This window comes from Dama dama, chromosome 18 (assembly GCF_033118175.1).
Source record: "Dama dama isolate Ldn47 chromosome 18, ASM3311817v1, whole genome shotgun sequence".
NCBI classification, from domain to species: Eukaryota; Metazoa; Chordata; class Mammalia; order Artiodactyla; family Cervidae; genus Dama; species Dama dama.
In genome coordinates, this window is record NC_083698.1 from 61,601,194 (window position 1) to 61,617,829 (window position 16,636).

Genomic DNA, 16,636 nt, shown 5'->3' on the forward strand with positions numbered 1-16,636 from the left:
TATTTCTCCCTTACCTTCCAATTTTAGGATCTAAAAAATAAAAAAACAAAAAACTCATTGACACCTGTTTTTACTGCTTATTTTTAGTAGCCCTTAATATAAGTATAAAATACAACTTTCAAAGTTTTACAGTATTGTAATTTATTGCTATTTATGTTCTATTCTAGCCTAATCCATGATTAGGTCTGAAAAGTCTGCTAAGCACACATGACAAATCACTGTTCTTAAATAAAGAGCTGAATTATTTAGGAAATTTTGCTTAAATTTAGACATTTAAGTTTTTGTAATATCCTTTTAAGCTAGAGAGGGTATCAGTATTTGCCACTTGGGTTTATTACTTCAGAAGACTGAGTTGATGTGATTTGGGTAATACTTTGCAAAGTCTTTTTTTTCTTTTTTAAAATTTAGTTTTATTGAGATGTAATTGACATGTAACATTGTAAAAGTTAAGGTGTACGATATGTTGTTCTATTTATTTACTACCATAAGATTACCACTATAGGGTTAACTAACATCTGTATCACATCACATAATTTATTATTTTTTTTGTGGTGAAAACAATTAAGATTTAAGATCTTCACAGCTTTGAAGTTTGTAATACAGTATTGTTGTTTATCACTTTTTAAAATTTAATTTATTTGTTTTAATTGGAGGATAATTACAATATTGTGAAGGTTTTTGCCATGCATCAACATAAATCAGCCACAGTGTTGTCTATAGTTTTTAAGTGCCATTATTTTCAAACAAAATAATGTCACTTGGCCATCTATGAAATAAATCTTGTGAATGCACTTTAAATGAGAGGTTTAGATTCCATTCAAATTCCACAAATCATCAAGCAATAAAGATACTGGTTGCAGTGGATCAGGCTCACAGAGCCTGAGATGAAGATTATTTGACCTTCTCTGACTCCTTGGTTCCTTTATGCAGTCTGGTAGAGAAAACCACCCTGAAACACAAATGGTGGGCTTTCACAAGCCTTGCCCAAAAAAGTACTGGATTTTTTGTGGCCCATTTATTATGGTTTTTTTGTACCTGTGTATTCAGGTGGGTTGGCGAGAAGGAACAGCTGCTTTGAACAGGGAGCTCTAACTTCAGATTTAATCTGTGTTGCGGTGCTGTTTCTTGGGCCCAGGCGACTCCTGGATACGGAGGATGAGCTCAGTGACATTCAGTCAGATGCAGTGCCTTCTGAGGTCCGAGACTGGCTGGCTTCCACCTTCACACGGCAGATGGGGATGATGCTCAGAAGAAGTGAGGAGAAGCCGCGGTTCAAGAGCATCGTCCACGCAGTGCAGGCTGGGATATTTGTGGAGAGGTAAAGATGTCTGTCATTCAGTAACCAAAACAGCGAAAGGGACACTGGTTTCTAATCACTGAAGACTTTGCTTTGATGTAGGTTTGGTATCTTTATAAATACTAAAAATTCTGGGTGGAAACAGTCTTGAATAAGAAGAGATGGAAAAACATATCTCTGCAGCATCATTAGCACAAGCTTTTTGCCTTTGCTTGGAGTTCTTTTTGTTCACATTAAGATTTAGTTTGAGTTCAGCCTCTGATTTTTAAAAAAAGACATATCTTATCATCATTATTTGACATACGTGGATGATGTCTACATTTGAAACAGGTCAAAGATACTTTGTGAGGGTATTGATCCAGGGAGAAGTTCAGTCAAGAGGTTTGAGTTCCCCATGACACTTTCCAATTTTGTAAGTCACTTTGCTCTTTGAAATTAAATCGCCCCTATCCCCAGAAATGGATTCCAGAAATTGATTTATTCATCCTACAATCCTTACTACGCCATTACATGTTTTAGAAATGCTGTGGTTGGCTCAAAATTTACCTGGGACATTTTTCTCTTTAGTTTTTGAGTTCTTTTGAGAACTTTTTGAGTTCTCTTTAATCTTTTAGTTCTAAAGAAAAATCTCTTCTAAATGGGTCCCCCATAGGAGTTCTTTTTTCAGGATAAAGTAATACATTACATACTGTCTGTGCTACACTATAATTCACTTCCAGAAGAAGAGGAGACCCATTTTAATAACTTCATTTGGGTCACATAGACTTATTTTTTGTTTGTTTGTTTCCAATGGTTTACATGTTTGGGATTGCTTTAGTTTCATTTGATTGAACATTTAAGCCCCTTGAATGACTATGAGAAAGGCTGTAAAATGAATTTTAGATTCCTTGAGTTTATCAGATGATATGACTTCTTATTAATTGTCAATACTGGTATAACTCTGTGGCCTGATAATTTTTCTTTGTAAGATATAATATTGCATTTTTTTTCCTTCTGACTTTGCCAGAATGTATAGACGGACATCAAACATGGTTGGACTGAGCTATCCACCAGCTGTTATTGAAGCATTAAAGGTAATACCAATAAAAAGATCCTACAATGTATATGCTGCCCTATAAAAAGTTAAATTTGTTGTTAGAAAATAAGTTTTCATTTACAGTTCATTTATAGTTTCCCAGTCATTCCTGACTTTTTCTTTCATTATCTTTTTCTTATCTGTTCAGTAACAATATTGCTAATTTTTAAGCCTTTGTACTGCCATTTAAAAAAAAGTATATGGAATTCTGTATAGTTTCATTTCTTTCTGCTCTCTTCGAGTAGTTTGGTAATCAGTACAGTGATCTAGCATTATGAGACTCAGTCTGACTTTGGCCATAGGAGATCAAATTTGTTCTGGTTATAAACGTCCAACATTAAGAGGAACTTTGGTGACCATAATTCTACCTTTATCTTCTTACCTACTCTATGTACATTTTGTAGATGAAGAGACTAAGACTCAGTGAGATGAAAAAAAAAGACAGAGACAGAACTAAGGTTTGATACCAGAGTTATAGGCAGATAGTAAGCTCTTGGTAACATTTTATGCATGAAAGTATGTTCTCCACAGCCCTCATCCTCTTCATGTATCCTACTGTTTTCCCAAAACTCTCACAAAACCTGAAAGTTCCATGGAAAGTCACACAGATGCTTGAGTTTAAAGAGTTTAAATCCTACAGAATGACTCCCAATCAGACAAGCTCTTGGAATTGTATAGAATATCTCTAAGAGCCCTTGAAAGTGAAAGTGTACGTCACTCAGTTGTGTCTGACTCTTTGCGACACCATGGACTATATAGTCTGTGGAATTCTCCAGGCTAGAATACTGGAGTGGGTAGCCTTTCCCTTCTCCAGAGGATCTTCCCAACCCAGGTAGGGAACCCTTGTCTAACCCTTGTCTCCCGCATTGCAGGCAGATGTTTTACCAGCTGAGCCACAAGGGGAGCTCTTTTAGATGTATTTTTGTATGTGTGTATAGATTCAGACTCGCTGGTCTTTTAAATTTAGGGGCTGTGCTAAGGCCCAGGATCACAGAACTGGTTGACATTGCCTGGTGCCTACACATTGAGTCATGTCAGCTTAGTCAAAGTGGTTCCAGCATTCTGACTGTTATTAAATGGGCTTCCTTGGTGACTCAGTGGTAAAGAATTCGCCTGCCAATGCAAGAGACATGGGTTTGATCCCTGGTCCAGGAAGATCCCCTGGAGAAGGAAATGGCAACTCACTCCAGTATTCTTGCCTGGGGAATTTCATGAACAGAGGAGCCTGACGGACTATAGTCCATGGGACTGCAGAGAGTCAGACATGACTTAATGACTGAACAACAACTACAAAGCTACTTTAGTCTTTCTCTGAAACCTGAAAAGTGTATCCCTGATGGAATTTTCAGAAGATAATTTAAATTCCCTATTCACAGAATCAGATCAATTTAATGTCAAGAAAGAGCCCTTTAGGGCCAGTTTGATTTTATATTTCATAGTCCCTTTCTCTTGTCTCGGGGACATTCACTAACTGACTTCAGGAGATTCTGTATTCAGATTCTCAGTTCGCCATTTTCTATCTCTTGTCAAGTCATCTAGGACAGGAAGGGTGCTCAGGAAAGATACAGCAAGAAGATACATGTTTTCTCTCCCTCCTCTACACCCTCAACTCTAATGCTCAATAAATCATTGTGTAATTCACAGCAACATTGATTTAATCTGTGAAACCACTTTATAAGATCTGATGTTTCATATCACCCACTGTGAAGTTGCATTGATTTTCGTAATTGAATCTGAAACCTTCAGTGAAAGTCTTAGGAATGTTAAAAGCATCTTTATCTTTAATTTCTTCCTTTATTGTGACAATATATACAGGTGGTTTTACCACTACTAAGAAATTTATGAAAATATTTCTTACAAAATGGAGCTTCTTTTCTATACAGAATGAAGAAATGTGAAACAACCTGTGATGTGCGTGAATTGTTATTTTATGCTTCAGTTCAGTTCAGTTGCTCAGTCGTGTCCAACTCTTTGCGACCACATAAATAGCAGCACGCCAGGCCTCCCTGTCCATCACCAACTCCCAGAGTTTACTCAAACTCATGTCCATCGAGTCAGTGATGCCATCCAGCCATCTCATCCTCTGTCGTCCCCTTCTCCTCCAGCCCTCAATCTTTCCCAGCATCCGGGTCTTTTCCAATGAGTCAGCCCTTCGCATGAGGTGGCCAAAGTATTGGAGTTTCAGCTTTAGCATCAGTCCTTCCAATGAACACCCAGGACTGATCTCCTTTAGGATGGACTGGTTGGATCTCCTTGCAGTCCAAGGGACTCTCAAGAGTCTTCCCCAACACCACATTTCAAAAGCATCAATTCTTCAGCACTCAGCTTTCTTCACAGTCCGACTCTCACATCCATATATGACCACTGGAAAAACCATAGCCTTGACCAGACGGACCTTTGTTGGCAAAGTAATGTCTGCTTTTTAATATGCTATCTAGGTTGGTCATAACTTTCCTTCCAAGGAGTAAGCGTCTTTTAATTTCATGGCTGCAGTCACCATCTGCAGTGATTTTGGAGCCCAGAAAAATAAAGTCTGACACTGTTTCCACTGTTTCCCCATCTATTTCCCATGAGGTGATGGGACCAGATGTCATGATCTTTGTTTTCTGAATGTTGAGCTTTAAGCCAACTTTTTTGCTCTCATCTTTCACTTTCATCAAGAGGCTTTTTATTTCCTCTTCACTTTCTGCCATAAGGGTGGTGTCATCTGCATATCTGAGGTTATTGATATTTCTCCCAGAAATCTTGATTCCAACTTGTGCTTCTTCCAGCCCAGCGTTTCTTGTGATGTACTCTGCGTATAAGTTAAATAAGCAGGGTGACAATATACAGCCTTGATGTACTCCTTTTCCTATTTGGAACCAGTCTGTTGTTCCATGTCCAGTTCTAACAGTTGCTTCCTGACCTGCATACAGGTTTCTCAAGAGGCAGGTCAGGTGGTCTGGTATTCCCATCTCTTTCAGAATTTTCCACAGTTTACTGTGATCCACACAGTCAAAGGCTTTGGCATACTCAATAAAGCAGAAATAGATGTTTTTCTGGAACTCTCTTGCTTTTTCGATGATCCAGTGGATGTTGGCCATTTGATCTCTGGTTCCTCTGCCTTTTCTAAAACTAGCTTGAACATCTGGAGGGAAAAGTAATTCTCAGAAGCACACATGTTGTCTTTTGGAGGGGAAAGTTACCTTGATGATTCAGAATAAATGCTAACTCTGAACTGCTGCCTTTCTCCACACCATTGCTAATGCAGTGCAGAAGGCTAAAGCTATTGTTTCTCTTCCTTGTATGCTCTGTTTACTGTGGAAGTTCAAGCCCTTTTTACAATGTAATGTTTTTCGGTGTCGCTAGACTCTGGTTTTATTTTCAGTGGGTTGGAGTTGAACTGGAGAGATGACATAGATTCTTTTTTTTTGCATAGAAACCTTATTAGAAAAAGGTTATTTTCACTCCGCTGCCAGCAATTTATATGGAATCACTATTGTTTTCTTCTACTACAGAAAATTTCCCAAAAGCCTGAGAGAATACAATTAATAAAATAATCATCCTGCTACTGTCATGTTAACCTTTGTGATTAATGTAAGAACAGAGCATAAAATAACATTTAAGGAAGAGAATAATTAGTCACCACCAATCTCTAAATTTGAAATATGTTGCACTTTTGTTCTTTTTATTTGTTTCCATGCAATGAATACTAGCTTCTAATTTGGGTTGTTTTATCTCTAATCTTCTAAGGTGGGGTCATCAGGAATGGAGAACTGTGCTGTTCTTTAGAAGGGCATATGCTATGTGACTCAGCAAGAGACACCCTGGACAGACTCCAGGTTTAAAGTGGGAGGAAATGAGAAGGTTCAGGCTTCCTTCACACTAGGCTCATAGGAAATTCACAGGACTGGTGCTTGGGCCACATTTGCTAAGAAGAGAAGACTGGTTTAAGGCAGTTAAATTAGGTGCTTGTTAAAATGCAGATTCCAGGCCACAAGCCAGGATTCTTCAGAACCCTCCACCAAAGAATCATCATTTTTTTTCTGAGCACCCCAGGTGGTTCTAAAGAGCACTGAAATTTGAGAATCGCAGCTAAAATGTCCCAAAAATGAGGGGCTAAAGAGACTATCCATCTCACGGTCTGAATTTACACATCCTTCTGTTTCTCTAAGACCTAATATCCAGAATAAATCTTGACTTTTTACTATGATTATCTCTTCATTTCCAGTGATAGCTTTTTTCTTCTTTTATTCATTTACGTGAAGAGCATTGAAAATTATCAGATGTGACCAAATGTTTTCCTACCTACTGAGTTGTCAGTGGACTTTTCTTTAGGACTAATAGCTAGACAATGGCTGTCATGACAGTACCAATTTTGGTAGCCAAGGTGAACCTTAGGGCTTCTTTGATAGTTCAGTTGGTAAAGAATCTGCCTGCATTGCAGGAGACCCCGGTTCAATCGCTGGGTTGTGAAGATTTGCTGGAGAAGGGATAGGCTACCCACTCCAGTATTCTTGGACTTCCCCTGTGGCTCAACTGGTAAAGAATCCGCCTGCATTGCAGGAGACCTGGGCTTGATTCCTGGTTGGGAAGATCCCCTGGAGAAGGGAAAGGCTACCCACTCCAGTATACTGGCCTGGAGAAGTCCATGGACTGTATAGTCCATGGGGTCACAAAGAGCCGGACACAGCTGAGCAACTTTCACTTTCAAGGTGAACCTTGGGTTCTTGGATTAATCTGAAATGGCTCCACTGTCTGTGGCCTAGGCACTCTTGGGGTAGTTAGGGCCTAAGGCTTGGGTCACAGCACATATTCATTGAGCTTACAATGTCATCTGTCAGTGGTGCTATCACTGGGGCATCAGTGGCGTTATTGCCTGGTACTGGCATTAGACACTTCATTTCATCTCTCTATGAGAGACGGGGTGGCCATCTATGAAACTGGAGAAAGTGATACCCATTTTTAGGGTTATAAGGGTTTGCAAATGTGTATCAATAGTTCCTACTGTACCTGGCACAGAAAATGTTTAGCACTTGTGGCTATTTCTTTATTTATTATAATGGAGGAGAAATTATTGAAGGCTAAGGTGAGGTTTACTACTAAATGTGAATTGACACAACCTATTTGAAACCTTTTTGGAAATGTTTGGTTTTCCCTGTATACAGTTTGTTTTCCCTGTGCCCTGGTATCCATGAGAGAGACCCTTCGTGATCTCAGGGTGATCTTCATGATTGGGATCTTTGGAGAGGAACAGGATTGGGATGGATAGGTGATGTTGGAATGCAGTGAAGCCTGTTGTGGGAGTCACTGGGTCCAGCAGTTCCTAAGCCAAGGTCTCTTCCAGGAGACCATCTGACACCTAGCTTAGGTTCAGTGCGATCTCACATGCGTCCTTATTGTCATGCTCATGGCAATACACTTTCCTTAACCACTGAAATGAAACTCTTGATATGCTGAGAAACCAAATGACTATTGCTTTAATTATTTCTTAAACATGCCTTTGTTTATAACACCCATAGCTACTTTGTTTATAAGTAGCTATTTATAAGTCAAAGACGTATTTGACAGTGTTTACATATATTTTGAAGTCACTATTTATGGACAAATAAAACTCTGAACTTTAAGAGTAGTGTGTGAGGAGTGTGTTCAGCTTAACTCTTAGCTTTATATTTTCCAGTAAAATGACTTACAGATTTGAGGACTCGGTCCTCAGATCAGTGACTCCAGAAGTGATAACATTTTTCCATCCTGTGGAGTGAAGACTTTCTCCTTGGTTTCAGCTTAGCAGATTAGATTCTTAAAGTGACGCATTGTTTTGTGTTCTGTATCATGCATGTTTCTGAACACTTTTAAGTGGGTTAACATTCTCCACAATGGACTAAGAGGAAGTCAGTAGATGGTATTACAGGCCTGGTTAGGGGTAGGGAACACCCTAGGTTATTGTGAAGTCAATTAAAACTTTGGAATTCAGCAGAAGTAGTGGAAGGTTAATGGAAAGAGCTTGAGTTTAAACTTCATTTGAACATGTGTTTATGTTTTTGCCCCACATGTGTTCCTAACACTTGCCTTTTATGAATCTTAGGGAAATTAGCTGACTTCTCAGTTTTCTCATTTGTGAGATATAACTGATAATACCTACCACTAGACTTGTTTTCAGGATGAATTATATATTTATCATTGATCATAATGCCTAGGTATGTACCCAGTAAATTATAGCTCTTGTTATTACTAATAAGGCTATTTCATATTTTATCAGCAAATGCTATGTAGGATTGCCATATTGGAAAAAGTTTGAGAGGGGAAACAGCATTAGAGTCTTAGACTATGAATTACCAAGTTAGGGCTACAGGCTAACCCCAAAGTAGGAAGATAAATGTAAGTGGCTACCAACTAATGAATTCTTTTCTTTCTGCCCTGACCTGTAGGATGTGGACAAGTGGTCCTTTGATGTCTTTTCCCTCAATGAAGCCAGTGGGGACCATGCACTGAAATTCATTTTCTATGAGTTGCTCACTCGCTATGATTTGATCAGTCGTTTCAAGGTCAGTGTCTAATTAAAAAACAAACAACAAACAAACAACTGCGCATGTTTGTCCAGCCTTGCAGGACTTTGGGGCTAAGACCAAGAGAATCCTTCTAATGTAGACTGAAAGCTGCTCTGGGGTTACTTGTCCAGAAAGCCACTGCCACAAACTCCACACTGAGGGGAACTTTCATTACTCCCTTGCCTGGTGAGCCTATCAAGGGAGAGGCTGGAGCTGCCTATTTAGATCCCAGTCTTCCTAGAAGTACAGCTGGAAGCCTGAACCAGACCTACCTGCCTGCTCTGCCTGCAGCTCTCCTTTCAGCCAGACTCCGTGTACTAATGACCACCACTGGCAAGGAGACAGGAATGGAGAAAAGAATGCGCATTTATTGTCTCCATGAACTTCTCTTTCGGCCACTTGGCTCAAATTCACACAAATACTCTCACTTATCATCTATGATAGATCATTGATATTTCCCAACTATTTATGTTTTAAATTAATTCTTCAACTTTACGAGCATGAGCCAATTCCAGTATTCCACCTCCTCAGCCTTCTAGTTCCGTAGACTCTGGAGGCGGGGTCCCATTCTCTAGGGAACCTGAGCATTATCTGCTGGCATCTGCCGTATCATGCCCCTCACATTTCTGTCATCAGTGAATGAGTATCCAGAAAATGCAGGTCTTTTTCTATATCAATTTGTCTGGGAAGCATGATTCTTTATCACTTTCCTAAGGACTGCACATTTAGGAGTGTATTTCTTAATAGTCATAAGCACTTTATGACAATGGTCTTTAATTTCTTTTGCATCAGAAGCCTGTTTGACACTCAAAGGCTAATACCGTGTCTGGTAGACCAAACACTAGAATGAGATTCAGGAGATCACCTGGATCCTGATGTCAGTTCTGACCCAGTAGCTATGTGACCTTGAGTAATGACCTTTACCTTTCTGTGACTATCCCATCTGGGAAAAGACATTGCTTTCCAAGAAGGGATAGAACTCACTATGCCAGTCCCATGATTTCAATAAGAGCAATAACTATGAATCTTATGCTTTCTTACCAGAAAATCTCCAGTGGTGTATTACAAAATACCTGGTTAAAATCAGGTCTACCCAAAGTTATATGGTCCCCACCTAACTCCAGTTCCCAAGAACTGGCGTCATTCACACTTACCTCTGTGTAAGGAACATTTTGAAGCAAGACTTAGTTACATCATGGACAGGTTTCAGGATTTCAGAAGAATTCCAGGGCCCCAGCAGAGGTGGTGAGCAGGAGGACTGGCCATGTCACAATCCCCAGATGGACACTAGGCAGCTTGGCAAGGACTGGATTGACACCCTGCTAGAGGGGAGTATAGAGCTCTCATGCTACACTCATGCCCACCAGTAATTCCAGATTTGCTTTTAAAGTCCCTTATATTAAGGAGAAAGAGTAAATAGCCACTTTTTCAAGTTTCCTCTCTCTTCACCCAAAACTCATTTCATTCTCTTCTTATTTAGGAGCTATTGGTCATGATCAAAGAGGAGGAGGGCAATGATGGGTTAGGAGTCAGGACCAATCCCATTTTATTGGGCCCTGTCCTGGAATGAGGTTTTATCCTGTCAATTTAATGTCTTGGGTTTTATTTTGTCAGACGTACATGCTGGAAGATGAAAAACAAACAAACAGTATTCAGATAGCTTGAGGAAGAGGATGGTGGGGGAGAGTCATATTTCTCTTGATCTATTACTATGGTTCATTTAATATGATCAAGAGGCAGATCTTTCACTGACTGAGCCAATGGAGAATGGGACATGAACTGGTCTCATTGGACACGCCCATCATCAAACTGATGCATAATTGCAGGCCTTTAAGGCTTATGTTTTTAAAAATGAAAGATTATAGATTGGAAAAGAATAAAAACAAATCTGAATGAATAGATTAGTATTGATAGATAGAATCTATCTATCTATAGATAGAATGAATAGAATAGTAATTTCAGAGTCTTGGAGACTTGACAAAGATATTATTTTTCAAAAATTTTGTCTTATCTATTTTGGGGCATTTTGTTTATTTCTGTTATTTGTTAAAATAAATTCAAAAGAAGCCTGTTTGAAGATCCAGTGGATGCTTGAGACCTCAAAAGAAGCTGCAGTACACATGCACACCTTAATGTAGCATTTCAGTGGCTCATAGCTCTCCAATGAACAGCTCAAAGAATCTAAGTTCATTGGATCTTCACTTTTAAAATGATAATGAATTAATCTCTCACATCTGAAAGGCTATATTTAAATTTTTTAAATCCACAGATAGTAAATAGGGAGCAATGTTCCCAAGGAAGAACATAGTATGGATTCTCATGAAGCACTTATTTTTTCTTATGAATGTAATTTCTAGTCTCCTGGAACACATACTTTCTCCTTTTCCCCCAGTCTTATAATTGATAATCTACACTAAACCAAGGAATTGATCCAGAAAACAAATGCAATGAATGTTTTCCAAGGCCCCTTAGTTTGTACAGGCATTTTGCAGTTGTTCACTTTCTGCCAAATAGAAAAAGAAGATATGTATATTACCCATATTTGAGACAGAAAGCAGCTAGGATAACTGGAAATATTTTTCCAGATTGCAAGGCACCAATAAGTTGGGCTTCCCAGGTGGCACAACTGGTAAAGAATCTGCCTGCCAGTGCAGGAGATGCTAGAGACATGGGTTCAATCCCTGGGTTGGAAAGATCCCCTGGAGGAGGAAATGGTAATCCACTCCAGTATTCTTGCTTGGAGAATTCCATGGACAGAGGAGCCTGATGAACTACAGTCCATGGGGTTGCAAATAGTCAGATGCAACTGACCGACTGAGCATAATAATAAGTTGCCAAGTAATAAACACAAGAACACAACTCGTTTCTATTATAGAACAGACTCTCATTTGTAGTTTGTTTTTTTTTTCTCAACTGTCTAGTGTACCCATCATTCCTTCTAAAGGGTGCAGTTTTCAGAAGGCTTGAGTTTGTTTTGCAATCATTTTATAACTTAAATGTTTGTGTACTTTATGTTTTCCCACAAGTAAATGAGATGCTGCATAGTATTTGTTCATTTATTTCTTAACAAACAAAGACTTGAACCTTTGCCTGAGATTTAAGTGAACACCTGCCTTTTTGCCCTCCATGTCCTTGAGATGATCCTGTCATTACCCTGGGCCTCTGAACTGGAGAACAAAGAACAATTTGCAGGGAGACCAGGGACTTCCTGTTCAATTTTCAAATTATCCAATACTTTGTTCAGTGATTTTTATTAACTTTGAAAAGTTCTTGTGTCCTTGTGTGCTCTCTTAATGCTTTCAGAAAGAGGTAGCTAGAATACCTTAGACTTTTTTGGTCTCTCAAAGCTACTAAATCACTAGCCAATTAACCTTGCCACTCTCTTTCAGATCCCTATTTCTGCACTTGTCTCATTTGTGGAGGCCCTGGAAGTGGGGTACAGCAAGCACAAAAATCCTTACCACAATTTGATGCACGCTGCTGACGTCACACAGACCGTGCATTACCTTCTCTATAAGACAGGAGTAGCAGTAAGTACATCGGAACACAGATTACACAAAGATGTGATGGTGATTGTTTTTAAATTGGAGGCTGTTTCTGTTCTGATGAGGTTGAGCCCACAAGAAATGTATTGTTTTACGGACTTCCTATTCCCGAATAATTATCTAACCCAATCATGGAGAGTGTTGAAATTCCTTATTGCATGTGACTTTTTCTTCATCCTGGACTTGATGAAAAAAAAAATCTGGTAGTAACTTGTATCCTTACTAGGCTTTGACCAAATTAAATATAATTTCTATAACTAAATATGCATTTCCAGATATAGAGAGTGGTACTATTAATCTCTTGCTGTGTTCAATCACATTGATATCCATGCATATTGAAATTGAATTGAATATACTTGGGAATCATATTGTACACAATTTGCTTTTGGTTTAAACCAATAGATCTTTTTCACAAGGGCTGTGGTTATTCTCATCTTATTTATTATGTGCATTTGATTTTTTTGAACCTAAAGGTCAAACCTTACCTCTAACCATTTGGAAATTTCTTGCTTTGATCCAACATTTTAGCTCTTTAGATACTTTTGAATCTCTGATCTATAACTAATTGTTTTAACAAACCTACTCAATTTGGTCATATACTTTTTGCCCTTTTTGCCTTGATATAAATTATTCATTTAAAAAATACTGCTGTTAGTGACAGTTAGGTCTCTGTAGTAAATCTTTGACTTTTTACTTTGAAATCTTCTTCACAATTGACATTGAGATAGACATTTAGGGGGTGTGGTTATTAATTAACCCATAAACCCAGTACACATTTATTATCTTTTCTGCTAGGGCATGTTGAGAGTCTTGGTCTAATATCTCATATTAAATATGGAATACAGTGGGAGGACTGTGGGCTCTGGAGCTAGATATAGTTGGGTATAAATCCTTGCATAATTGCTTATTAGATTTGTGACCTATGATAAATTGCTTGAATCTCTGAGTCAAGATTTCCTCACTTCTAAAATTGTGAAAAATATTCTGTCTTGTGGAAGTACTGTGACGGTTAGGAATAAAGTTATCAAAAGTATGAATGCTCTCTCTGCCTCATAAAAAAAACTGAACAGTCAGGAATTGTTCTTATTTAAACTCTGTAAGATTGCCCTTAACCTCTCAGCAGTTTTCATGTTTTCCTTATTATAAATTCAATTTCTTAAAAACAGTGTTTAAAAAGGTGTTTTTTAAATTTTAGAAACTCTACATAGGAACCTGTATAATATGATAAAGAGTTTTTGCCCAAAATTTAGAGCAGATATCAGTTTATGGTGGTTCCATGAAAGCATGGAGCAAAACAGGAATCCAACATTAATATTGCTAGTGAGCACTTTTCTGGAGATTCTCAACCAGTGCAATACGGTATCTACAAAAGTTGAAGAAGCTTCCTATGAAAATAATTTGACCATCTGTCCAAAAAACCCCCCCAAAGCCCTATAAATTATTTGATCAAATAAAAGGCCTCAGTAAGATATGGATAAAATAACTGTCTTATACACTGTTTCCCAACATACATTCCCAACAGTTTTTTAAAAAACCTACAAATTACCCATGAAGAACTTCAAAATTAATGAAAAGGAAAATAAAATTAAAGGGCATGAAAATAATGTTTAAAATAAGTGGAGAACTATACCATGTTTTTAATTGAAAGCCTCAGTATGAAATAGATGTTAATTTTTCTCAAACCCATCTTTATAAATTCAGAGCAATACCAGTAAAAATTCCAAAAGGATTTAGCATGTCACATAATAAGCTGAGTCTAAAATTTATGTAAAATAGATATTTAAGAACCGTAGAAAAAACAGTTTTGAAAAAGACAGTGTGTGTGATGGGTTAGTTCTTACTCTACCAGATGTTAAAATATCTGCTAAAGCTATAGTAAAGCAATGTATAAAAACAGTGTGCAAAAGTAGACAAATATATCCATGGAATTGATTGAAGTTTTAAAAACTGAACCCAAATATTGATTGAGCAATTATTATATGCCATGTACTTTATAAGAGGATGAGGGTGCCTTGTAGCTCTTAGAGAACTTGCATTCTAGTAAGAAATTACAGGTAAAAGACCAGTGAAAAAGTAAACAATATCGCTAGTATTCTGCAGAGGATTAAAGCAAGGAACTCACACGGGGTAAATTAAGTTTTATTAGATAGGAGAGGCATCTTTCCAGAAGTAATATTTAATCTGAGACAGTTGTGATTTTAGGCTTGAGTCATGCTAAGAGCTGAAGGAAGGTATGCCAGTGGAATTAGTGCAGGATTAGTACAACTTCCTCATGACTGGAGGGAGTCAATTGTACACACTTCCAGTTATAAAATAAAAAATCACGAGAATGTAAAGTACAGACCAAGTTGGCTTTGTAGGCTTGGCTAATGGGTCTCAGTGTTATTCTAAGTGCAGTGTGAGCCAGCTAAAGCATTTTGCCAAGGGAGTACGATGATCTGGTAAAGGCTAGACAAGAATTACTGTGAAGAATGGGTCTTGGGGCATCATGTTGGAAGAGTAGTGCAGAAGTCTCCTGGAGAGAGGATGGTAGTTTGGACTAGGAAGGGCCTTCCTGGAGTATAGAGACCAGATGTCCTATTGGTGAGGTAGAGTTGAAAGAATTGGATGGTATAATAGGATTTCAGACACTAAGGAAGGGAATCAAGAGGACAGATTAGAGTCTTGGTTGGATAAACAAGGTTGATGAGAGAAGTTTTCAGGGAAGGGGAGTCGAGAGTTTTGATTCAGACATGTTGAGTTTAAGATCTTTATGAGATATCATTGTGGCGATGTTAAGCAGGAAGGAAACCAAAGGGGTCTAGAGTTCTGGGGAGGAGTCAGGGATGGACAAGGAGATTAGGCTCTCAGGGGCATATCAATATTATTTAAGGACATGAAACCAGATGACATGGTCTAAAGAAAGGGTGTGAATAGAGAAACAGAGGCACTGTGAAGTGAGTCCCAGAGTGGTCTAAAGTTTAAAATGGAGCTCATTACTTCACCATTTTAGTCTGGATAGTTTCCTTTATAGGATATCGTTTGATTAACCACTCAATTAACATTCAAAGTAGCTTGAGATTTTTTTGAGAAACTCAGCCTTGGAGAATTTGTACGGCCCTTGTTCCTCCAGATCATTTACAACTATAATATATATTTCAAAAATGGTGTGTGCAAAAACAATAAAATGAGGACAAAGAATTAGAGCCAACAATAGTAACTAAAAAAGAGTAGCCAGTATCATTGGGACAAAACCCAAGACAGCGTGAGGTTATGGAAGCCAAGGAAAGAAAGTGCTCCAAAGGAGAGTTGTGACTTGCATGCAACATGCCGAAAGGTTGAGTGGGATGAGGACAGAGAAGTGACCACTGCCTTTGGCAACATTGGGAGTCGTTGGTGCCCTTGTCATGATCGGTCCCCGTGGTTTGCTGGGGATGGAACATGGACTGAAGTATGACAAGGACAGACCTGCAGATGAGACAGTGAGGACACATCTATGGAGAACACTAGTGGAGGGAAAATTACTTGGTTCCGGAAATGTTTGGGGGACAGTTCATTTGGAAAAAAAAAAAAAGTTTTTGTCCTACTTGAAATCATTCACCAAACATCAGAGAAATGAATTAAAGATGTGAGTATAAAATTTTGATTATATTAGAATAAAATATGAAGTTATGTTTATAGCCTTGAAAAAGGAAATCCTTTCTTAAATAAGCCTCAAAACATGAATTATATAATGAAATATTGATTGTTTTGAGTACATGAAAATGAAAACCTTCTGTAGGATTAAAAAAAAAATCACCATAATTAAGTCAGAACTTGAGGAAAATATGTAGAGATCAAGGATTAAGATCCAGATTATATAAATCAAGAAAGTGGTACAAATCCCGTGGGCAAATAGGAGGAAACACACTGAGTTAATATTGTCCTATCGCCAAGTCTCTGTCATGAGCTGAATTTCGTCCTCTTTCCCTAATCTCCAGTGCCTCGGAATGTGACTCTGTTTGGAGATAGGGCACTTAAGAGCTAATTTAGATGGATGAAGGGCATATGGGTTGGCTCTAAACCAGTGTGACTGATGTCCTTATAAGAAAAGATTAAGACACAGACATGCAGATATCCTGAGGAAAGAATATGTGAGGACATGGGGAAGGTGGTCCTCTGCAAGGTGGAAAAGAGCTGTCACCACAAACCAACCCTCCTAAAACCTTCATCT

The 16,636-nt window shown here is 38.3% G+C and overlaps 1 protein-coding gene across 9 annotated transcripts in view; it reads left to right on the forward strand.

Annotated features, from left to right (window-relative positions):
• Positions 1–16,636, forward strand: part of PDE1C (phosphodiesterase 1C) — a 517,256-nt gene that overhangs the window by 390,886 nt on the left and 109,734 nt on the right. For all 9 annotated transcript variants that reach the window (XM_061165421.1, XM_061165418.1, XM_061165417.1 and 6 more), the window contains 4 exons: positions 1,136–1,318; positions 2,304–2,370; positions 8,780–8,896; positions 12,289–12,429. In XM_061165421.1, the coding sequence (XP_061021404.1) occupies positions 1,136–1,318; positions 2,304–2,370; positions 8,780–8,896; positions 12,289–12,429 (508 nt within the window). The remainder of the gene's footprint in view (positions 1–1,135; positions 1,319–2,303; positions 2,371–8,779; positions 8,897–12,288; positions 12,430–16,636) is intronic.